Here is a 24,084-nt window from a genome sequence, read left to right as displayed (position 1 = left end):
ATCCGCGTTACTCACTGGACTACAGGAACTTAAACGTGTGGCTGACCGGGACATTTGGTCCACAGTCTACATTGATTGCTTTCACACTGCATTCAGGCTCCATCAAGGCTGGACTGCAGCTGCTCCAAGCCCAAAACCTCTCTCTCTCTCTCTCTCTCTCTCTCTCTCTCAAGTTCTAAAATTCTTTTAGAATTTAAAGAGCCACAACACAGTATTTATTCACAGTGACAATGCAGACATTGTGGGCATGTATATCAGCCTTTTTGGTAAATAATACATCACATTGTAGTCAGAAATATTACCCATTTTGCCACACGTTCAAGGTATAAATCATCAAAACATGTACAATTCCTCAGAATTTACAATAGGTAGATGCACATAATGATGGTAGAATATTTACTGTTGTCATTTTAAAAACCAAGCTCCCTGTAAATAGATAGATAGATGTATAGATGGATGGATAGATAGAGGTAGATGAAAAACAGTACTCACAAAATGTGCAGCTGCACATGTGTAACTGTGCATAAATTTGGGATTAATGTAAGTGTGCAGCATGTATTAATTCAATTGTGAATACCCACTGTTTGCTTCGACTACTGGATGAGCATCTGCAGAGTTTTTGCAGTTAGCCGAAATTATCTCTTCTACCTGCCTATAATGACAAGTCAATTGAAAAGGGGATAACTCGGCTGTTTGGTTTGTGATTCATCTATGTTTGAATTCAAAACTTCAGTCTATGCCATGGCAATGGCCACATATGGTCCAATATTACTTGGCCGGACTGATAAAATAGTGCGTCATGTGGTCGGTAGTTTGTTGTTGAATTTATCCGACGTCGTTTCTTCGGCTCGTCTTAAAGTTTAAATCACCCACCGTGGTCCTCCAGCGCCCCCTATTGGTTTGCCCTGTTTCAAACGTCATCCAATCCGAATCGCGTTTACTGGTAGGGTCACCGCTCACACGACACTCTCCTCGCTCCTGATTGGTCGGTTCCTCCAGCGCCGCTCGACTTGGGGGTCTAGCCAAGCATTGAGGAGGGAGGGGATATTTTAATGGCCGTCAGTAGCACTACTAAATGCAAAAAGTCCGAAATGTTTACCGCATTCAGACTGTATTAGCAGCGCGGGAGCTCAAGACTCGTGGCTCTGCAAATAGACATCGCTTCGGGGACGTGTTCGGGACAGATATGCGTCTGTAGCGGTGTTTCCGCCGCGTGAGTCGGACTTTACCCGCCTGGGTTGTGTACGGGAGGGAGAGCAGGCCGAGCCGGCTGACTAAGAAACAAGGTTAGCTCGTCGCTGGAGTTGAAAGGTAACAGAGTGTGCTTGCGTGGTTTATTTGTGTTCGTGCTTTACTTTCAGTGGATTATCAGATAATTAAAGCGTTTAAAACTCGAGCATATGGACGTGATTGCAGTCGGGCGAGAAATGTAAACAGGAGACTCACGTTAGCCGACTTAGCACAGCTCAAGGCTAATGGCTAAGTTTGTAGCAGTTAACTTTGTAGCGGGCCGAGCCCGAGTTAACACACGCAGGTAAGTTACTTGCATGGACATAATTCATGCAGTGAAGCAAAAGTTTTTTTTTCAAGTTACTTCATGAACTTTAATTTTCTCCATTTATCTGTTCAATTGAACTGATGATGCTTTTGTAAGGTAAGCAGCTACAGATTAGCAAGCTAAACATGCTAACTTCGTAGGCTATGTACCGTCAACAGTTGACACAAGTTTCTCATCAATTTGCTAAATATTGCCGAAGTTATTCTTTAAGAATGCACTTTTACATTTTCTGAAATGCATTTTATCATTGATTCCAGGTAACGCTAAAGGTAGTTATTAATAAACCACAAATGTCGTATTTATTACATTATTCCGACATTGTGGTTACAAAATATTGAATGCTCCATGCTTTTCTTCTCAATGAGTTTATTTGATGATGTGTCACCACCAGGCTTCTGCAACAGCTATTGTTTGTCATTTAAATTTCCACGATTATAATGAATTTATTACCAAATATGTTTCTTACTTCAGGAACATTTATGACTTGTAAACTTATTAGTAAGCGACAGTTATTTATAGCTGTGCATAGTATCAAGAAAGGTTACTGTATCATAGTCTGTTCTAAATCCTGACCTAAATCTTTGGAGCTGGCAAACACAAATGTTTCTGGTCAATGTCGCATTTGCTTTCAGCTGCACAACCTTTCTGACTGCATCGGCCTGTGATGCATATCTTTTCTATTCTTGGTTGATCGAGTAGAGTTGTTATACTGAAAAGCCTTTCCTTTGAGACGTCAGATAATTTTTTTGTAATTCTTACTGTCTTCAAGTGTTTGAAAAATCTGCTTTCCACAATATAGAGCACGACAAAAATGTTTCTTTTCATAGGATTTAGGTGATTGTAGTTTAAAAATTTACCTCATTTTTATTGACCCAATCGTAATTAAGAAGTGGTTTCATTATTTGTGGTGCATCTATTGAAAAGAATGTTACAATAGGTATTTTGTCCTATGTGTCGTCCCTTATTCAAAGATTGTTCATTCTACTGGCTCTTCGGTGTCAAGTTTTTCAAAATTACATGAATAAACATTAATTGGTGCGTCTTGATAGCGTATTTAACATTGCCGGCAGCAATAGTTTGCTTAGTTACATTTGAACTAATCTCTCTCTGCCTCTTTCTGTATTGTTTCACAGGGAATATGTAACATAAAGTAGCCGACATGACATCAAGATTTGGCAAAACGTACAACCGCAAGGGGGGTGAAGCTAATTCAAAATTTGAAGAGGTCTTTTCTAATAAAAAGCCCTCTCTGACCACCAAATGGGGAGAGACCACCTACAAAGCTCAGTTGGGGGCCAAAAGGCCTCAGTTAAAGTCGGATGTTTCCGAGCTCTCCAAGAGGCCCAGGCTTGAGGGCAGCGACAGCGAGGAAGACCCTTTTGGATTTGACAGTGATGACGAGTCCAAGACTGTAACTTCTCACAGTGTGCCCCAGAGTAAAGTCAGTGAAGGGAGTGCGACAAAGACGGCCACAGTGCCGGCAGACACTGGGGCAACTGCTGTTGTGACTTCTGCACATGGCCCTGCAAGTTCAACGGCCACTTTCACAAGTAAGTAATCAATGCTTAAACAAACTTATCTCAGTCTTGCACAGCTAGGAACTCATGTATTGCCAGTTAAAATATTTATGATTTGTAGTCTGCGTGTTGATCCATTTTTATTACAACACAGTTGTTGAGTTGTTTTCATGATGTGAAATTTTCTTTCTGTTCATAGGCAAGCAAATATCGGAGGAGAAGTCTGTTAAAAATAACCAACCCTGGTACAAAAGTGCATCTGATGGCAACCTTAAACCTGCATCTGTGACCTCTTACTCAAACACAGTCCGCTCTGATAATCAGAACCCCTCGGCGTCCCAGAGGCATGTTGGTTCCGTTACCAGTGTCGAGACCTCTGCTAAACTTTCCAACGATGCACCGGGTGGTAGTAGAGACTTTCAGGTCCCTTCCTCATATGATGGTCAGCTGTCAGAGGAGATGCAAAGCGTGGAATCGGAGCCCCCCGCCGAGCCTCCGGCTGAGCCAGTGGGCATCATTCCTCCTTCCCCGTTTACCCTGAGAGCTTCAAATTGCAAGAAATACCAGCGGCCCAACCGGCACGGTCACATGTCATCGGAACCTGCTGAAAACAACAGCAACAAGCCCACTGATGCACCCAGTGCCCAAGCTAAACCCAACAGCGTCACTTCTGCCAGTGCAAGTGGTGCTGCCACCACCACTGGTAAAGCGGCAGCCAAGCCTGCAGGCCGGGGCGGCGGGCGGGTGCGGGATTACACGGTTCTCCACCCGTCCTGTCTGTCTGTATGCAATGTCACCATCCAGGACTCAATAGAACGAAGCATCGATGATCTGGTCACCCCGGCTGCACCCGCTGACATTGGAGAGGCAGGCCAGATGAAGAAGAAGTCTGATGCACCACCACCCAAAGCTACCAGGTGGGTCTGATGGCCACATTAAAGAGCGAAGGTCTACTGGTTTGTATTGATATTTTTTAAATGGATGCCAAAATTTTCCTTTCGCTACCCCAAATTGTGGCGATGTGTAATATAGGCATCAGTTTTTACTGGCATCCATGTGTGTGTGTTTTTTCCAGCTCTCAAGATGCAGAGTTTTTGATTAAAGTTTTGTGCACCTTCTTGATGTTTTTCTTTTCCATAGTTTTTGACAGGCAGGTCAGTTTGAATTTAAATCGAGGGCAGCAGGAGAGAGAATTTGGTTTCGTACTTGAATATTAAGTTCATTTCTATGATCGCTAGATCAAAACAACTCAGGATGGCAGAGGCTTGTGCAAATGTGTACTCTCTACACCTTAGATGGGTATGTCACTGTCATTATCGCTGCATGAAATGTCAAAGCGCCCAGCCTTGCTGAATAGATATGAATGATAATGTCTTCAGTTAAAGCTCCATAGGTCAGATGTTTCGAGACACTGTTATCAGGAGAATGTTAATACCTTTTGTTTCATTGTTTTGTCTTTTTATTTATCATAATTCAACTTGGACTTATTTTCTGCTCATTCATGTTATGGTATGGACATCTGAAACCTTTCCCTCCCCCTAGTTTGTCTAAAAGAGTGTAATTTCCAATTCTTGCTCTGCTGCAGGTTACTTCTGCTTCCCAACGTCCAATAAAATCTTGACGACATCTTGCCTTGTGTGTTTGTAGGTTCAGACCCACCCCGACAAAGGCCAAGAAGACCAAGACTGAGACCAAGCTGGAGTTCTTTGGCTTTGAGGACAAAGAAGACCAGGAAGGCAAGGAAGGTTCAGAGGCCAGCATGGCAGGAAAGAGTAGCTACAAGATAAAGTACTTTGGCTTTGATGATCTGAGTGAGAGCGACAGTGATGACGAGAGCTCTCAGGCCAAAGAGAAGAAAGCCAAGAAGGCTGCTGCAGCTTTGGCAGCTCTCAGCTCCAGTGTGGACAGTCCACATACCAGTGACTCTCAGGACAGCCAGGCCAGCAGCAACACAGGTCGGCCAACTCTTCTGTAATACATCAGCTTTTAGGAACATTTTAACTTGAGGCCTGCCTCAACGAGCCTGTGGTTAATTTTAAACAAAGGTCTCTTTGGTCCAACAGAATCTTTTGACTTCTCTGACGACTCGAGTCCCGGTGGCGCTGATGGGCAGAAAGGACGCTCAGGGAAGTCGAGTGACAAATCCAAGGATGTAGGCAGTGGACTGAAGAAGATTTTCAGTGGGCCCAAAAAGGTACATAATTATGCAAGAGAGAATCTGTATTTTTCTTTGGCTGTTGTCACTCAAAAATAATCTATTCTATATTATTAATTATGTGGATTCTTTGAATTATTGTACGCCAGCCCAAGCAGGCATAAAACCCTTGAATGAAGAATATCCATTTGGAGAGAACCTTTGATTGGTCATTATGGTGCATCTCGTGTATTTGAACTTCTTTCTCATCGCAGTTTTAACCCAGGTCTGACACTAGCTTATTGATGTTTAAATGACAGTTGCGTAACGAAATACCGAGCTGATCTAAAAATAGGCTGCGATAATGCGAGAGTGGAGAGCATCAGAGAAAACTGGAGCAAGTGGGCAGGAAAGCAGCTAAACTGAAGCCTACATTCATTTGGATGTCATTTTATGCAATGCACCTCCTGTGATTCAGCAGTCACGTGGGGTGAAACTTGCAGGTGAAGAATTGTGTCAACAGGGATGCGCAGGGTCGGACTCCTGACAGCAGTTTCACATTAATTGGTTTAATGTGCATAAAGTAGCCCGCACACAATGTCGGTCTCCAATGTGATGGTTTCACCTCTTGGTCAGGCCTCTGGTTTTCTAATAGCTCAGCTCCCATTTGAGATATTTGTGATGTTTTGTGTTTTTCACCCCATTCGCTCTGTTTATCGAGATCCTGTTTTGCAGTGGCTTTGGGTTATTTGTGGTCTGTCTTTGTAGTTCTGTGTAGTCCTGTTCCTACATCGTCAACAAAACTCAGTACATTGTCTTTGTAATGTATAATTGACTCCCACAACGTGTCATTTTCAGGAAATGTTTCACGCTGCTTGGGGACTGTTGTGCTCCACACCAAGGCTGTTCCTGTCTTAGTCTATCAACATAATTGCAAGATGCAGTGTTTATGTGTTTAGTTGCATTATTTCACCACAGCAAGAGTGAGCAACTTTCCAATATCTGTTTTGTGGAGGAGGGGTGTTGCTTTTTTTTTTAATGGGTTTGATACTTTTTCATGATGACAATAATTAACTCTCAGTAAAGAGTTGAGCTGTTATATCTCCATTTGTAATCATTGTTTCAGTCCCCTGCTAAAGCTGTGTACAATGCTCGTCACTGGAATCAACCCGAGCCTGAAGAGACGCCCGTGCCTCCACTTTCACGATCCCAGACTGCACCGGTAAGAAGTTTCACATAAATGTGTGTCCCCCCCCCCCCCCCAAAAAAAAAACCAAAGGCCATCTCTCACTCTGATTGGGGGAAAAAGACATTGACCTATTATGGGGATATTTTTTTTTATTGGGTTCTGCAACTCCTAAAATTCAGTTATTGACATTCGGTGCATTTGATAGTTGTGCCACATGTTGATTGGTACTTCTTGAGAATGCTAACTGCTGTGCAAACATTACTTGCGAGATAATAACATTCAGTAGTTTCTAGGATGGCAGTAACTTTTTTACAGCAATTTGTCCCGTTTTAAATCACATTTTAGACAATAAATGGGGAAATCGCAGTAATTTTATTGAATTTGATTTGCCATGAATGTGTTCATGTTCATTGACTTCAGTTCCTCATCAAATTGAGGAGTCAGGAAATATCTTTCTCGGTTTGAATGTTTGATTTCCCACATTTCAGCGTGTGCTCTAGACAAGCTTTGTTTGCTACATTTTAAATTCTCACTAATAATTTCTATATTTATTGTTCGTGAGAAGAAAGCAAACACAATTACGAGATATTATGTAAAGCGGACTCTTAATAACTAGTACCGTTTGCTTACTGAATTCCCCCGATCAACTACTGTCTACAATTTAGGACATTGTTTACTGGTGTCTTAGTAGTCAACAGCCCTGCACTAATTACTATAATTACCTTATTGCTGTTCACATAGAATATTTTTTCCAGACAAGTGAGCCAGGCTGCACTCTCACATTCGATGTGGAATTGTCCCGATGGAAATAATGCTTGTTGAGAGACGAGCCAATCATTCTGGCAACAGGGATTTAAAAGTTGCTGTTAACTTCACACTACTTCAACTGACATCTGTTAACAGCTCTTATTAAATACTTTTGTGCTTAACAGACTGCTCAGCTGTGGTAAATCTTGTGGACATGTCATTAAACAGATTTTGTTGCTTTGGTATGAGCCCCGTTTCCTTCCTTTCTTCCTTAGGCTGTTTTATCGAGCAGCAGTAGTAGTGGCGGAGGCAGCGGCGGTGGCGGCGGCGGCGGCAGCAGCAGCAGCAGCAGCAAGGACAGCAACTCCCATAAAGATGACGGCCTGTTCAAAGCCCCTCCACCACCACCAAAAGTCATTAAGACGGAGACCATCCCCACGCGACCCCACCAGGATATTGTCACAGCACTCAAATGCAGAAAAGAACATAAGGAGGTGAGTCAAAAACACACAATTTCATATTTTTTTTTCACTGCTCAGTAAAACGGAACAGTGGATGTGGAGAAAGTCATTTAAATTCTTTATCGATTTAATTTGTTTGCATGCCATTATGAATTGAAGCTTCTTTGTTTTTGTTTTTTTCCACGTGCCCAGTCAATCTGCTTTTTACACTTTGGTACAGGTTCCACAGTAAAATCAATATACTCATTTGATCCACGTAAAGTGAAAATAGTTTTCTGACCCTTTTGTGGATTAGAGGACTGCTGCTGTTATTTAAGCTCCTGGTGCAGATTTCAGTATTTACAGGTGGGCATTCTGGACCCAGAAAAGCTTGTTAGTCACAGATTCCCTCACACTGATGCAGTCTTAAGCCCAAGTCCTCGCTGAACTCCCACTCACAACATAACTTGATCGAATGAACATACTGAGTCAAATGCTGATTAGGCCCGAGCACTACCTGCTGAGCCATTATTGATGGGGGATATTAACACAGTCGGCAATTGCCGGGGATAGAACTAATAGAGGATTCTCCTGCTGTTTTGTATATGCATGTTTCAACGAGCCCATTGTATCCGTGGACAGATGTATTGATTCCCAGTTCACTGCAATTAACCCGTTTCCCCTTCTGCCAGCTGTACACGGTGGTGCAGCACGTGAAACACTTTAATGATGTGGTGGAGTTCGGAGAGAATCAAGAGTTCACAGACGACTTTGAGTACCTCGAGACAGGACTGAAGAGCAGCCAACCGCTCAACACGCGATGCCTTAGGTATGTTCGAGAATACTCTTGACACCTCTTTCTTTGTGATGTTTTACATAGGAGCACTCAAATTCTCCAAGTCGATCCCGGAAGCTTTTTCTCTCGAGGGCCACGATAATGACTGTGTATGAAGTCGATGTTTGAGTAGCGAGAAAGGCACACACACCTATCACTTAATGTTGTTCATAAAACAAGAGTCGATCTACAGAGAGTAACAAAGAGGGAGCAATTCAAAGTTAGTGTATTTCTAAGAGATCCAATGAATAATATTGTTTTTTAAATTAAGTCAAAAATAGCCTGGGGCTTCACAAAGGCAGTATGTGCATCTATATTTTTCATCTTCCCTGTCCTTCTGTGCTCATCTCCTGTTTTATTTTCACCCTCTGTTGGAGTAATATACCGAGATGAAGCATAGAGCCTGTGTCTTTGTGAAAATCGAATCCACCCAGGAAAAAAACAGCTTTGACTTCAGATCCCTGCAGGAAGTCCAGCCTCCTTTTTAGCGTCGGCCCGTACAAATGTAAAATTGAACACGTTTCTGATGGGTTTTTACGCAGCATGATGATCGGTGCCATGCTTGATCTCAATCATGTGTGTAATATTTTCCCCTTATTTTCTTTATTTATTCGTCTAGTATTATCAGCCTGGCCGCCCGGTGTGCCATGCCCAGTTTCAGGATGCACTTGCGAGCCAGAGGAAAGGTGGCCCAGGTCTTCAAAATGCTCAGTGACGCTCCACAGCACCCGGTCAGTCGAACCTTTCAGATTCTCTCACCTGCTTCTTTATTTATTATTTTAATTCATGTATTATCTTTTGTCATCTTCTTCAAAATGATGTAAGGTGTGACAGATGGTAGGAAGCTGCAACAGATGGGGATGTTTTGCCACTTTTGAATAATTACTGCTTTCATTCTTTATTTTGTCACTCAACCTTTACATTTCTATCAAGTATGAAGCCGTGATGAGCAGTGTATGCTCTTAGCTGCTGAATAATCCACGCTTGTCTGTTGCCACTGCAGATTTAAACATGGATTCCCCTAATGTTTCAAATTTGCATTTTTTTCTATTAAAGTATTGTGTAATTTAGCCCAGTGGTGTCAAATGCATTTTGGTACAGGGGCCATTTACAGCCCATTTTCATCTTGAGTGGGTTGGACCAGTAAAATAGTTTGCAGAGCATACGTGATAAAAAAAAAAAAAACTCTTTCTATTTTTGAAAAACCGTACGGTTGTTAAGGGAAATGGGTACAATCTCAATACAAAGCCAGTTTTAAAGAAACCTTCTAGTGCAAATTACAGTGAAATGGCCAAAAAACCTTCTCCTATCGCTGTTGGTTTGCTCGCAACAAGGTAACTATGATTCATAGCAGCATTACTGATATCAGCTCGGGTCTCGGTCTTCGTTTTCTTTGAAACCTTTAATATTTGCTTAGTTTGGCAACCCACACCTGCTTTTCTTGCTCATTTTTTATATTAAAATGTCAGATTTGAAGTATCGCCTTCACATTACAAAACTCGGTTGAAGTTTTGGTTTAAATTTACACATTTTGTAGTATTTACTGAATGAGAAAGACGGCGAATCAAGTAATTTATTCAGTTTCGCCTGAATGATTTTACGTGTGTTGCAGTCATCTTTTTTGGTTTATGAATATCGATTGCAAAAACTTGCAACTCTATTTAATTATCCCTTTGCTGAGTAATTCCTCAAGCCTAATTCAGGCATTTCTGCAGTGATGATGATTCATTAGTAGTCCATCCTGCTCAAATCAGTGTCCGTCCTCCCTCACCTCTTCAGACCCGTTTGTAAAAGCCACACTTTATTCTCCACACAGAACCTCGCTCTGTGCACGGCTGCCCTCATGTACATTCTGAGTCGGGATCGTCTGAACATGGATCTGGACCGGGCATGTCTGGAGCTGATGATCAAGCTGCTGGAGATGGACCAGGACTACTCGGGCCAAGAGGACCAGCTGACCGCAAAGGAAGTGGCCAAGGTCAAGGAGAAGATCCGGAAGCTTTGTGAGACTGTGCACAACAAGCATCTCGACCTGGAAAACATCACAGTGAGTTGTCCATAAGCCACAACGAATGAAGTTTCTGTAGTGACCTTCTGAGATTTGTTTGACATCTTTTACAAGCTGTGCTTTAATGTTTTAGTGAAAAGCCGAATCTAATTAATCGACCCAATCGACACTGTTTATTTGTATGTCCTTGTATCCTTGAACTATTCACCAGTTTATAATCCTGAGCTGTCGGTGTAAGTAGAGTACTAATTAATGTATTTGAAAACATTTATGCACTTGTCCTTGTTGGCTTCTTTCTGAATTTCCATTAATTTTGGTTTTAAGTCAATGTTGTATGTCAAAATGGAAGAAATACAGCAATGATCGTATAATAAGATTACTTTGATTATGAATGCTTTCACAGACCGAATCTTTCTTTTTTCTATATTGTATTTACTAAAATATATATAATGAAAATGTATGGAATTAACCACCTGTTAACATTTTGAAATACTGCTAATGTTTCTCCGATGTTTCCTTGTTGCATATAGTGTGTCCAGTCTATTTGAAAGGATACCCTTACCGCAATCGTGTACTCCTTTTATATAAACTCTTCTATGCAATCTAATGTGGTTCTGAAAGGACAGTGTGTTTTCTGTGTAGACGGGTCACCTTGCCATGGAGACGTTGCTCTCTCTGACCTCCAAGAGAGCTGGAGATTGGTTCAAAGAAGAGCTGCGGCTACTTGGAGGCCTGGACCACATCGTAGACAAAGGTGAGCGTCGTGCCGATTTGCTGCTCATCCCCGCGCCCATAATTGAGCAGCTTACTTGACTCTGCAGTTTGTGTATGCGCTCGAGTTCCATTCATATGTCAAAGCCATTCACTCTGGTGTAGCGGTAAAGAGTCACCTGTCGTGTCTGTGTTGTCACAGTGAAAGAGTGTGTGCAGAACCTGAGCCAAGAGGATGACAAGGAGAACCTTGTCGCATCTTTATGGGGAGCTGAAAGATGCCTGAGAGTGCTTGAAAGTGTAAGTACGGTTCTGCGTCGTCGGCCTCTTCCCGCTTACCAAAGTCATACCGGAGTGACACTCAAGGACAAGAGTTAATTGAGTAGTGAGCTGTGAATTGGCTGGTAACTTTTATTGTTGCCCAATCAAAAGCATTGTTTAAAACACTGAGTGTCTCTTATTATGCTACCTCTCCCAAAGTGCCATTGATCAAATGTCTGAGCCAAACATAAGTGTCTCTCCTCATTTTCTCTACCTTGACTCTTACTCGAGCCTTTCACTGTACACTCCCCTCTATTGATTTAATTTCTTTCATCTTCTGCCAACAGGTGACAGTGCAGAACCCTGAAAACCAGGGCTACTTGATTGCCTACAAAGACTCACAACTCATCGTCTCTTCTGCCAGGTGAGCAGCAGCTATCGCTTGAAGCGTTTATTGACTGAACACAGACTCACGCTGAGGAAGCCACTGTTAAAACTGTGTTTCATTCAGTTTACCCTCATGCTTTTTGTAACATCACTTTGCCCATCGTAAAGAACAGCCTCTCAGGGGTACTACGGTTTGCATGGCTTTTTAACTTTTATGCCTGTTAATGAAAATTTATTACGGCATACATTGTATATGGGAGACGGATGCAAAAATATCAGTCCTGGGACTTCGACAGACCTCCATTATAAATTATAGGCAAAGTTTTAACTTTACTGTGTACGTCGTAGCAAATTATTAACATTGGTGTTTATCCAGAGCCGTGATATATTTTCTAATTATTTTTCCATTACATTAATTCCTGCTATCAGACTTGCCTTTGTACTTTTGTCAATCGATGTGTTTTTCTTATTTTCTACAGGGCTTTGTGGCACTGTGAGGACATGATCCAGCGGTACAGCAGGGCATTGAACAACAGTTCTGTGTCCTCGTCGGGTGCAACACTCCCCCACTGCAGCTTCAGTAATGTGGGCAAGGCAGTGGAGGACTGTATGAGAGCCATTATTGGAGTGCTGCTCAACCTGACCCACGATAACGGTATCTCCCTTTATAGCTTTTAATTCTGTCCATGTGCAGTTACTTTTGTTTTGTTTTTTTAAGCTCAGCAATATGTCTTTCTAGGGATGCACTGATGGCACTTTTTTGAAGTACGAATACTAACCCTTGGCCACTTGCCGTTATTGAACCCTGATACGAGTACTTATTAAATGGCGTTAAGTCTTATTCATACTCCGTACACAAACGATGCACGTCTATCTACACACTGCCCTGTGCATACCGTGTAGACTAGACTGGGGGACAGAGCTCACTGTGTTTCGCTACATGTCCCAGCTCGCTGTTAATGAGTGTATCAGTTATGCTTTAATCATATGGAGCTGTTCACTAGTGTGCGAGCCCCTAAACTCTTGGTGCTATTGATGACACGGAGCAGTTAAATTCATGTCACTGGTGATTGAGTTGCCGGTGTCGTGCAAACTGGCACTCGCCTCCTCTTGATATTTTGACAGAACATAATCTGCAGTCTGCCTTGCTTTAATGTAAATGGATTTCACTCATATAGTGCTTTTCAACTGCTTGAGCAGTCCCAAAGCACTTTACACCGTTGATCCCATTCACCCATCCACACTCTGATGGAGGCAGCTGCCATGCACGGCGCTCAATCCATCCACTGGGAGAGATTTTGGGATTCAGTGTCTTGCACAAGGACACTTTGAGATGTAGACGGGTGGAGATGGAAAATCAAACCTGCAATCGTCCGATTGGGAGACGACCGCTCTATCTACCGAGCCACAGCCACCCTCAGCTTTAAGACTCGAAACCGTGGATGTCGCTGGTGCTCTCTGCAACAGTTGGTGAATGACATCACGAAATACTTGCTGAGTCGCATCTGAGATCTTTTACGAGTACTAAATTGAACCCAATACTGTTATCGGTAAATTGATTTCTTTTTTTTTTATGTAGCCACTTCAACTGTCCATTTAGAGTTCACCTATAAAATGCAAGTGCTCAGTCAAATCCTATCAGCCAATATGAGCAGAGTGTATTAATGACATTCCTGTTGTGTACAGAGTGGGGAAGCACGAAGACAGGTGAGCAGGAGCAGTTAATAGTGACTGCGCTCAATTGCGTCCTCCGGGTGCCACGTTACATCCCTCAGGAGCAGCGCTTCGACGTGCGAGTGCTGGTAAGATCGTCTGGGAAAACAAAGCGTTCTTCAACGTTGCAGCTGTTGTCAGCGTCTGTGTGCCATACTTCTATTTCTATGTGTAATCCATTGTGTATTCTGTTGTGTTTACCAGGGTCTCGGCTTATTAATTAACCTTGTGGAGTACAGCTCCAGAAACAAGCACTGTCTGGTGGACATGGAGTACACCATCGACGAGTCCTGCCTGGAAGACAGCCTGATCCAGTCTGCCGACCCGACACAACCAGACACAGCGGGCCAGTCGGCAGCACCGAGCACGGCTGAGACTCTGGGAGACGAAGCTGACAAGCCCAAATCCTCCGGTGCCTTGGCAGCCCTGGTGAAGGTAGGAAATGTGCTAGAATGTATTCATCAATATTTGAGCAGACGGTATACATATTTCCTCTGTTTTGTGTGCGTATTTGTGTAAAGGCACAAATCTGTACATGCTTATTTTGCCAACTTTTCTAAGACATAATTGATGGTTATTCAAGTCATTTTAATCACTTGTCTTGGGTTATTATTGACCTAACTGGAATTGTCCTGCTTGCTTTCTTATCATTTTCAACAACTAATAGGTGATTCACTTTTGTTACTCTCGACCCTTAACGCCTAAAATCTGGTGTTCTGACTTCAGATTGGAAATGTTCTTTGCTTTGTCATTTTATAAAGTCCTTGAAATGTTAAATGATGTGTCCAGTGGGAAGAATTTTAGTTTGACGTTGAAGTTCACAAGTGTTTTATCTCAATCCGGATCCTAGTTCTTCCTTGAGAGGGAGCGTGCTGCCATCCTGGCTGAGGCCAAGACCGACAACCTGATCAGTGAAGCCCCGAAGCCGGCGTTGGACAAAAGCGGAGAGTGGCAGGAGACGTCGGGAGAGATCCAGTGGGTGGCATCTGAAACCAACGACAGCCAGACTGAAAAGAAAGACAAAGAGAAGGAGGAAGAAGATGAAGAGTTGGACCTAAATAAAGGTAGGTTTGTTCCTAAAGTTTTTATGCCTGTGTGAGAGGCTGTTTTTTATTCTTGGCTGTAATATTAATCTAAATAAATGCACCTAATGCAGCAGAAATGATTTCTAGGTAATGACTACCTAATTAACTTTTTTTTTTTTTTTTGCTTCTTGACTAATTGGAGTAAGAGCAAGAAAAAAATGTGCCCATGAAACTGCAGCATACCACCAATTTATAAAAGCTTTTAAATGACGTTCACTTCTTGAATGGTCACAAGGCAGAAGTAAAATGCTTAAATCTCTGATTTAAAAGTCAATGGTCCATGGATGCGGCTCGATATCAACAACAATTGTGGCGACTCTGCTGCCCAACCCCACCACTGGGTCATTGGGTATTAACTTCTTCGTGCACTTCATAGAGTTTTAATATTGTGAATTGCATATTGAGTATTGCAAGCCATCTAATGTGGCTAATGTCAGCAGAGAAAATTAAATAAAATGGACTTTCCGGCACTAAATGGGACTGATTTCTGAATTTCAACTCTGAAGTCTCACAGATATTCAGTTGCTACCCTGCAGAAACAAAACTGCCACAGGTCATTTCCTTGATACAGGTTATTATTGCTGTCCTGCCTTTCTATGATGTATTCACACCATGATGTTAGTGTATTCAGTGTTATACATGCAGTGTAGACAGGCATGTATGAATTCCGCAAGATAATATAAAGACCAGTTTTAGCAGGAAAATAGGACAATTTACAAAGAAACCATTGGTCTGCTTTACAAGGATTATATTGGAAAAGAGTTTTACAGACTAAGTCTTGATTTTATGAGTACATGGGTTTGGTCCAGGGCTGCACGGTGAAGCAGCAGTTGGCGCTCTTGCCTCGCAGCGAGAATGGTTTCAAATACCAGCCGAGGCTTTCTGTGTAGAGTTTGCATGTTCTCCCTGTGTGCAGGTGGCACTCCGGTGTCCTCCCAAAGTCCAAAAACATGCATAGAAGGTTAATTGGTGACCCTTAATTACACAGGGTTAGGCGGTCTCGAAGATGGATGGATAAATAGATTTTTATTTTTCTAAATTAAAATGAAGGCTTCAAACGCTGAATCAAACTAACAGGTCGGACTCTAAGGCCAACTACTACTACAGTGCTGCTTGGAAAGCACTCGTGCTCTGCATATATTTAATGCATTTCACAAGTTGTGCAGAATTCAGCGGACTGACTGAGACGAAGATGAGCTGATTGATTGAGCCGGTTGAGGATATGAGACGTGTCCATCCTGTAAAGCGCTTCGTCTGGCCACCCCGCTGAATGATAAAATGTGCTCTAATTAGTTTTGATGCATTTGGCTGAATGTGCTCCTGTACACTCTGGCATTCATCTGACTGCCTCTTGTCAGCAGCAGTGAAATCATCAATGACTGCCGACATATGAGCAGCGCTGACAATCCTACATCTCCAACCTACAACAGACGCAACGCCATGCTGACATTTGTTTTTTTCACTCGTCTCTTCATGTTGAAGAGATTGATTTTTGTTTCATCAGTCCTCACAACTTTTGTTTGACAGCCCCAGCAGTCTCTTTTCGTATGTTTTTATTAACGGCACCGAGGATTTTTCTATTCAGGCTTTTACCAGGGATTTGTTCGAAAGTCCTGCGAGCCTCTTGTCCTCTTGATTCTTGATGAGAAACATTGGCTTGCATGTACCCTGGAGAGCTGTTTTGACTCCATGTATGTAATAAAGCGTGTTTTTTTTCTTCACACAAATGGCTTTCTGCTCATCAACAGGACCTGTGGCCCTCAGTGCACAAGTATTTCCTGTGAGCAGCTGCTTTGAAATAATCTGAAAAAAAGCATCCTTTGATATTGTTGACATTGATTTTTTTCTTTTCTTTTCTTTATTTCCCTAGCTTTTGTAGCTTCATTAATATGTTTTCTATTGCGCGCTCACCTGTCTCATCACACAACCTGAGCTGAATTGGTCAGTTCTCAGTCACACAGCCACTTGAGTCTTCCTGTTTCTGCAACTCAAGAACATTAAAAACACAGAAAATGTGTCCAGAAACCCGGATGGCTTAAAACTATTCGTATAGCTGAGTCAGCATTTCCCTCATTTGTCACAAAAAAAAACCCAACCTTTACTTTAAAAATATATTTTAAAAGATAAATGTAGACGTCTTAAAGTATCGAGGAGATTGATGAACGTGAACATCTTGTTTGCAGTATAGACAGAGGTGAGCTCGCAAAGTAAAGAAGAGAAGAAATGGCTGAGTGTCAGGCTAAAAAGGACGATGAAGAAGAAAAAGAGGAGCTGCCAAGAGAGTTGGATCGAATTTCGCTTTGTCGCAATGGACACAATGAAAATTGAATGCATCTTTTGTGGTGAAAAAGCCGGCGATTGAAAGTATGAAACGGTGCAAGCTGAAGCAGCAGCAGACCATGAGTAAACCCAAAGAGTTTATCCTTAGAGGAGAAGAACTCATTACAAACTATAACGAAGACCTTTATTTAAAACGTAGTACGTTTATGATGTTCTTTCAGTTTTTTTTGGGGGGGGGGGGTATGCCAACGGTAAAAATGTGGGTCCCTCAAGGAACCGAATGGGAGCCGCTGTAGAGGATGGATGCATGTATGAATTCTTCATCATATCAAAGTAATGTGTGTGTGAATGTAATTGTGCATTTCTGTCTTTTCTGTAGCTCTGCAGCATGCGGGCAAGCATATGGAGGACAGCATCGTTGCCTCCTACACCGCTCTACTGCTGGGCTGCCTCTGCCAGGGAAGCCAGGTGACCAATTCACCAACATAGTGGAGCCTCATTTTTATCCATCATTCACACAAGGACACTAATGCTGCTTCTCCGTGCTCCTCAGATCAATGTGACTACTGTAAGAGAGCATCTACCTAAAGGGGATTTCTCCATCATGACAGAAATGCTGAAGAAGTTCTTGAGTTTCATGAACCTCACTGTGAGTACGAATGTCACGGGCAACCCTTCACCTCTCGCCGACGCGTGCCAGCGTTGACACTAGCAGGGAGCGCACTTCTCAGCTCCAGTGAAAGCAGAAAAGTAGATGCAGAAGGCCACTGCGTCGAATACTAATAGCGATGTCGCACCACGCAGCAAGGCTAATTCACATTTTCAGAACTTAATGTGCAAATTGGTGTTTTTGAAGGTTTGTGCTTGTGCAGGATTTCATGCTTCTCTTCGATTCCAAATCAATTAATTTTTTTTCCCTCTTGTATTCAGTTTTTTTCCCAAAACACTTGAAAGCAAGTGAGAAGGAAAGCTTTTATTTCTGTTTATTTTCAGTAATGAAAAGACTGGCGCATGCAAAATGTTTGAAATGACTGAAGACTATTATGAAAGGCTCCATGATTGTTGCTTATCTGAAATGTCTCAATAGCTGCTCAGCAATCACTTCCACGGCCCATAATGCTTCTCGGCTTTGGTAAAACAGCATTTATGATACAAAATTGATCAAATGCTACCAATTATATATTTTTCTTCCCGTTTCCAATCTGCCTAATTCAGGTACTAATGAGGATAATTCAGGGTTAAAAATATACAAGTTGCATGGTCACAGATGTGCATTTTGCAGCTGTCTGTAATGTGACCCGTGGTGTCAGGACTGCAGACTGGAACCATCTGTTTCATCTATTTGAAAGGAAGCTGCAACATCCTCGAAAATCCCCATTGTGTCTGCAGACCTCCCAGGTACAAGCTCTCACGCTCTGGTTTTTTTCCCCCTTTTCTTTGGCTCCACGCAGTGTGCAATGGGCACCACAGGACAGAAGTCCATCTCACGGGTCATCGACTACCTGGAGCACTGTTAACAAACAACCAACTACCACGAACTCCTTCTCCGACCGCACAGATCAGAGGATCCCAGGATATTCTGGTCCCTTCAACCCAACAGGAAGCCACAGTGGCAGCATTGGAGTTTCAGCAGCATTCCCTGGACTTAAACTGATCACCCATGTTGTGATCACTCAAATCAACCAGATCAAGGCAGACACACACTCACACACTCGCACTCACACACACACACTCACACACACAGACACACTCACACACAGACGGAGACACTTCCTTACTGGAGCACAGCCTGAACCAAAGCACTGCACAGCTGACAGACATGCAGATATCCTCACTTTCACTCAGCTAAACAGGCACATTAGGAGTCAGTTTCAGATTAATTCTCAGGTGGGAAGCAGTCAGAGGCTGGGCTCAATCCACCAAGCTCCTCGGTAATCTGTGGATTGTCTAATAAAACGGACTCGACGCAGGCTTCTCGGCGCGTCGGCAGGGCCCTCAGGACCCCGACGCGTCTCTGCTTCTGGCTTCACGCCGGCGTGTCGGACCTCCAAATCAAATTTTCTGGATCATTACATTAATTTCTGCTTACTCGCATCCAAGCCAAGGGTGAAACAATTGATCAGCATGAAAAACAATCATCTTCATGGATGTTGGAATGACGTCTCTATATGTAAACGCGTGGAATGATTTTGAATGCATACATCCATTTATTGATGTGTGTGCAGTTGGCTTGAATGTTTAAGGGAAAATAACTTTTTAGGTTTGATTTCTATCTTTTATTTCATGAACTATCTTTCGAAACCTTTTTGATTTTACTTCTCCACTGTGGGCATTTTGTTTCTGCCGAATCGAGTTTAAATCAACACTGACAAGCTGATTTTAGTAGGAGGTCCCCCATGTGATAGATAATGGAACTTGAAACTTGCAAGCTATAATGAAATGTGGATTTCCTTCACACCCATTCTGGTCCTTTTTTTTTTTTTTTTAGTTTGTAGATTATTTAAATTTCAAACTCATCAGTGTGCAATTATGCATTTAAATCACAGGTGTAACATGTGATTAATTACTCAGAATGATGGTTGCGCTTCCCTTTGAACTCATAAAATCCATGAAGCATTTTCTTATTTTTTAAATTTAAAATTTTTAAGTATTTAATTCAATGCTTTCTCCTGTGTAAATGCAAAGTCTACTTGGTGAGATGCCATTCGTGTCAAAAGTTTCACCTCATGTTTGATTTTAACCAATGCGACGTGACTGCTCAGTGGCTGGACGTATGGAATGCATCACCACGTTGTAGTTGAGAGGATTTTTAAATCACTTAAAAAAAAAAAAAAAAAAAAAGAACCCAACAATCCATCTATTCATCTTCTATGCCGCTTAATCCTGTGTGGAGGCGCTTGAGCCGATCCCAGCTAACTATGGGCGAGGGCAGGACACGCTTTGGACAGGTCGCCATTTAATAGAAATGCAAGTAGGTAAATGACTTAATTTGTGACGTGCATGCAGAGATGAACTGGCATAATTGGGGCATATGCACATTAAGATTTTCTCTGATCATTCGAAGTGTTATAATTTGCTGAATGAGCTAAAAAAAAACCTTTGCTGAGTGTGCATATTTTTAGGCATCTACATGCATTGTGTGTGACTGAGAATTGGCAATATATTCCTGTTGGCACACCACCACTGCGAGAATGACGTTCAGGCTATTTATCACTTGGTAGATGTTACCTCCTCCCCCCCCCCCCCCCCCCCCCCCCCCCCCCCCCCCCCGATGGAAGCCGAGCTTCATTTGTAGCTGGCCGCCTCCTGATCCCACCTGTCAGTTCGTCTGGAGACTCTTTTTCTCCAGATCTGACATTTCTGCATTCAATAAAATAGGAAAAATGGATTTAATACTCATGTCCAGCCACATTTAGCATCATGTTTTTACTGTCATCATCCATTACGCTCCCGTTTATTTATTCTACTGTAGTGTCATTTAAAAAAAAAAAAAAAAAACCCCAACCTGTGATAACCTTTTTGAACAGCCTCCGTCTTGTACTGCTCACATGTATGATCACTGATGTGAATGACAGCCATACCTGTACAAACATTGGTTTTCTCTGTTTTGTAGGGGCTGCAGTGAACATAAACTGCAACTGTGTTTACTGTTAAATTACTTTGCAAACTTCTGGTCTGAATGGATTTTAGAAATGTAAATACCTCTGTACATAGCAAGTTAATGGACATTTAAAAAAAAACAAAATGCTTAGACTACTTTTTTCCCTGGAGCTGATATTTTTATTTTATACAATATTTCTGAGTTGTTTGGAAAAACAGAAATTGCAGGAAGAGACAAAAAAAAATGTTTGTACCCGTTTCAAGGACATTGTCTTTGGTTACCTGTAAATAGTTGTATCTCAAAAAAGAACAAAAAAAAAAAAAAAGTTGCTACTTTCAGTACACTCCCTATGTGTTTTCTTTCCTTAGTTTTCCTTTTATTTCCAGATGTCAAACTTGTTTGGTTTCTTTGTTTTTGTTTTCCATGTTCAGAGATGCAGGAGGTTGAACACTTTACCCAACAGAAATAGTGTTTAGTTTCCTTTTGGTATTCATGCAAGCAGCAGTCACTGAGCGAATGCCTGACTTTGTGTTCTGGCTTGCCTCTGTACATATACCCCTACACAACCGTTCAGCGAGAGTGTGTGGAGGTGCGCGTGTGTGTGTGTGTGTGTGTGTGTGGGGGCATGTGCAAACCCATGTTTTCTTTCTCACTCCTTGACAAACTAGTTGGGATGGAGTGAGTCGAAAGCGTGGTCCGTGTACTTAACAGCACTCGGCGGTGACAGTTTGTGGACACGGCCCCTCAGCTTGACTGACTGCTGCATAATGGAAACAAAAGATTCCTGTTGCAGTTGCTCGCTGGGAGTCAAACTCACAAATAGCGAGGGGGGAATGCGCTGAAATGCTATCTGGCAACGGCGATTCCGTCGGCAAGGCGACAGCTGTGTCAACTGCGACTCCACCAGCACATTCAGCCTGTAAGAAAAGTCGGGAATTGACGAGACTATTTAACATGTTTCGTAAACGGCGCACTGATAAACATGTAATTACGTCTTGTTTCCCAACATGCAAATACACGATTAGACCCGGCTGGTAATAGTGCAGATTTAAATATTTGAATTGGGACAAACGGGCACCTCGGCCTGTCATCCGCCTTCCGTACACCCTGCATGGCAGCTCCTCAGCGGTGGGGAGTCGAAGGCGGCGAGAGCGCGCTCCCTCTGTGATGATCAACGTGCCACGGGAGAGGATGGGTGCAAACAAAAGAGGAGAAAAACGGAGAGCAGCACTTCCAATAGTTAAACAAGATCGGGTGGGGTGTCTTCGGATGGCGGGGGCTGGAGTCGAGGACGCAGAGCGCAGGGGATTAACGTTTTCCTCGCTGTCAATCAAAAGCCTCTCGGTGAAGCTGCGCAGCCCAAGGCGGAGAGCTACAACTTGCATTCTGCAGCTTTCCAGTACTCATCCTTTCATCTCTTTGGTCACTTTTTTTTTACTTCTTGATTTGACTCATTTGTCTCTTCAGTTTCTTCTCTCCCCTCTGCACACCTGCAGATTTGTTCCCCCCCCCCCCCCCCCCCAACACAGACTCCTCTTGTTGTGCGGTGCTGCCTATTGCAATTCCTGCAGCTGAAAACGATCCCCTCGACTTCACGCGACTCCCGTTTGAAGTCGTAGCCTTGCTTTTACAAGCCGAGATCGAAAGGGTTAATGGCTTTAAGTGTCTTTTGGTTTTTTCCATCTTTGTGAAAAAAAATGATGCATGTTTTTAATGCCACTAGGTGGTGTGAGCATTCAGCCTCTGACCACGGCTCCAATATCCACTTGTCAATGATTGCCTGCTGATTTCCCCTCCAGCTCTGAGGCGTCTGCCGTCTTCGGGAAGATGTATGCACTCCGTATTGATGATGCAGTCACGTGCACGCGCGCACCCCGGAGAGAGGTGAAACATTTATGAAGGAACTCGATAGTTGCTCTGCTGACCATTAGCATTTCACCCCCCCCCCCCCCCCCCATGACTTTAATCAGGCACTTGCATGAAGAAAACCTTTTGTGTGCCAGCACATGAAATACAAGCGGGAGCGTGCAGACCCACTCAAGTCTTAAATCTGAGTGCTTTTGTGACGGCTCTGAAGGTGATTATGTATAAAAGAACTTCTGCAATCTGTCTTTTTTTTTGCCCTTTTGAGGTGCTATATTTATATCACAGCTTTTCTAAATGTGCGTTTTAATAGATGTAATTCTCCAAGGGTGCACACCCACACAGTCTACCTCAGGAAGAAGATAATCTGATGCATTTCGCACAAAGAGAAGCACTGAACGGTATTCTTAGTCTCGATTCTTCTTATTTGTATATCTATTATCTGCCACTCGGTTTCTCTGAACGCTTCAGATGTTGCTGGTTTGAATGTAATTTGGAAGTTTGGAAACTCGACGCCACAAGTATATGGCATAAACTGCAACCTTTAGGGTCCACAGACAAGTGCAGACATGTTGAGTGCATCACAGGGCAAATACACTCGTATGAGGAACTCAGGAAAACCAGTTAACCTCAGACACACGTTCTTGGACCATGGGAGGAAGCCAGGGCTCGTTCTCACACAAAGGCCAGAGCGCATACCGCTGCACCACCATGCAGCCCACCGAGGAAATACAAACCATTACAAGTTGTTTTTACTTCAAAAGATTTGATTTATATTGCCTAAACACAATTTTATAAGTGAAACTAAGGTTGAATTTCAGGCTCATTGCAGTTCTCCATTTTCCTTGCACATGTCCACAGTCTAAACATGCTTGTGAGGTTAATTGGTGACTCTTAATTGCCTGTAGGTGAGATTGTGTGTCTCCCCGTGTTGGCTCAGTGATGAACTGGCTACCTGACTGGAGGTGACCCTTCCTCTCACCCACACTCCACTGGGATCCACTCCTAACTACCGACAACCCAAAGATGGATAAGGCTGGTGCTGGAAATGGATAAATGAATGGCTGGGGACTGTTATGTTGCTCGTCTTGGAGCTTTGGTGAGTATAAAACAAAGAGGTTTGCAATAGTGCAAGGTACAATAACAAGAGTGTCGAGCTGAGTTAAATATGCAAAAATCAGAGTATTGGAAGCGTCTGAAATTGGTGAATGGCTTGTTTGATAAATCTGTTATCGTGAAACTTCAAAGTGAGGAAGGAATGTGTTAATTCCGTACACAATTCTCTTCATTTACACAAGTAGTAGAGAACTGGGCTTGAAAACAGTGAGAGCATGTATTTTATTGCGATCCAACGCCTGCAACTTCCAACTCTCGCTGCTCAATTTGTATGTCAGGACAGATTAAGTCAGGGGGCTAAACGGTGAAGCCGAACTGAGCGTATTATCTTGAAAGTGCAGGGGAACCTCGAGCTAACCCCGAGCCTTACATTGTCAACTAAAAGGAGAACTTTGCACTTGGCCACAAAAGCCAAGCCGGCGCTCACTGATTTGTGTACAAGCCTCGGATTATTTTGCTGTGCCTCCAAAGAATTTATTCAAACAGTTTGTCCACTGTCCCTATTCTGCAGCCACAGCACACTGCTCTGCAGCCTAAATGAATGCTTTCACCAGTGTCTTGTTTGCTCACACTCACGTACAGATTTGCAGGTACACACGGTGTCAGCCAGGCAAATGAAAAAAAACAAAACACACACAG

At 42.8% G+C, this 24,084-nt stretch overlaps 1 protein-coding gene across 1 annotated transcript; it reads left to right on the top strand.

The window, feature by feature from the left end:
- The first annotated feature begins 1,066 nt into the window (after positions 1–1,066).
- wapla (WAPL cohesin release factor a) lies at positions 1,067–20,809 on the top strand. The gene is made up of 20 exons (XM_080507076.1): positions 1,067–1,311; positions 2,692–3,108; positions 3,275–3,992; positions 4,723–5,030; positions 5,139–5,269; positions 6,336–6,431; positions 7,421–7,639; positions 8,278–8,414; positions 9,040–9,151; positions 10,237–10,467; positions 11,071–11,182; positions 11,342–11,439; positions 11,748–11,824; positions 12,267–12,442; positions 13,474–13,589; positions 13,705–13,935; positions 14,351–14,564; positions 17,245–17,333; positions 17,419–17,514; positions 18,317–20,809. The coding sequence occupies exons 2-20, from the start codon at positions 2,718–2,720 to the stop codon at positions 18,380–18,382; spliced, it is 3,618 nt and encodes a 1,205-aa protein (XP_080363202.1). The 5' UTR covers positions 1,067–1,311; positions 2,692–2,717; the 3' UTR covers positions 18,383–20,809.
- Positions 20,810–24,084: the final 3,275 nt, after the last annotated feature.

This window comes from Blennius ocellaris (genome assembly GCF_963422515.1).
Source record: "Blennius ocellaris genome assembly, chromosome: 13".
Classification (NCBI taxonomy): domain Eukaryota; kingdom Metazoa; phylum Chordata; class Actinopteri; order Blenniiformes; family Blenniidae; genus Blennius; species Blennius ocellaris.
Note: the sequence above shows the minus strand (reverse complement) of the source record. Positions and strands in the feature narration are given on the sequence as shown.

Bases quoted from the DNA above. Each gene is read 5' to 3' on its own strand.
- wapla (XM_080507076.1), top strand. From the start codon at position 2,718: ATGACATCAAGATTTGGCAAAACGTACAACCGCAAGGGGGGTGAAGCT. The intron at 5,270-6,335 runs GTACATAATTAT...TCATTGTTTCAG, and splicing joins TTTTCAGTGGGCCCAAAAAG to TCCCCTGCTAAAGCTGTGTA. The intron at 7,640-8,277 runs GTGAGTCAAAAA...CCCTTCTGCCAG, and splicing joins GCAGAAAAGAACATAAGGAG to CTGTACACGGTGGTGCAGCA.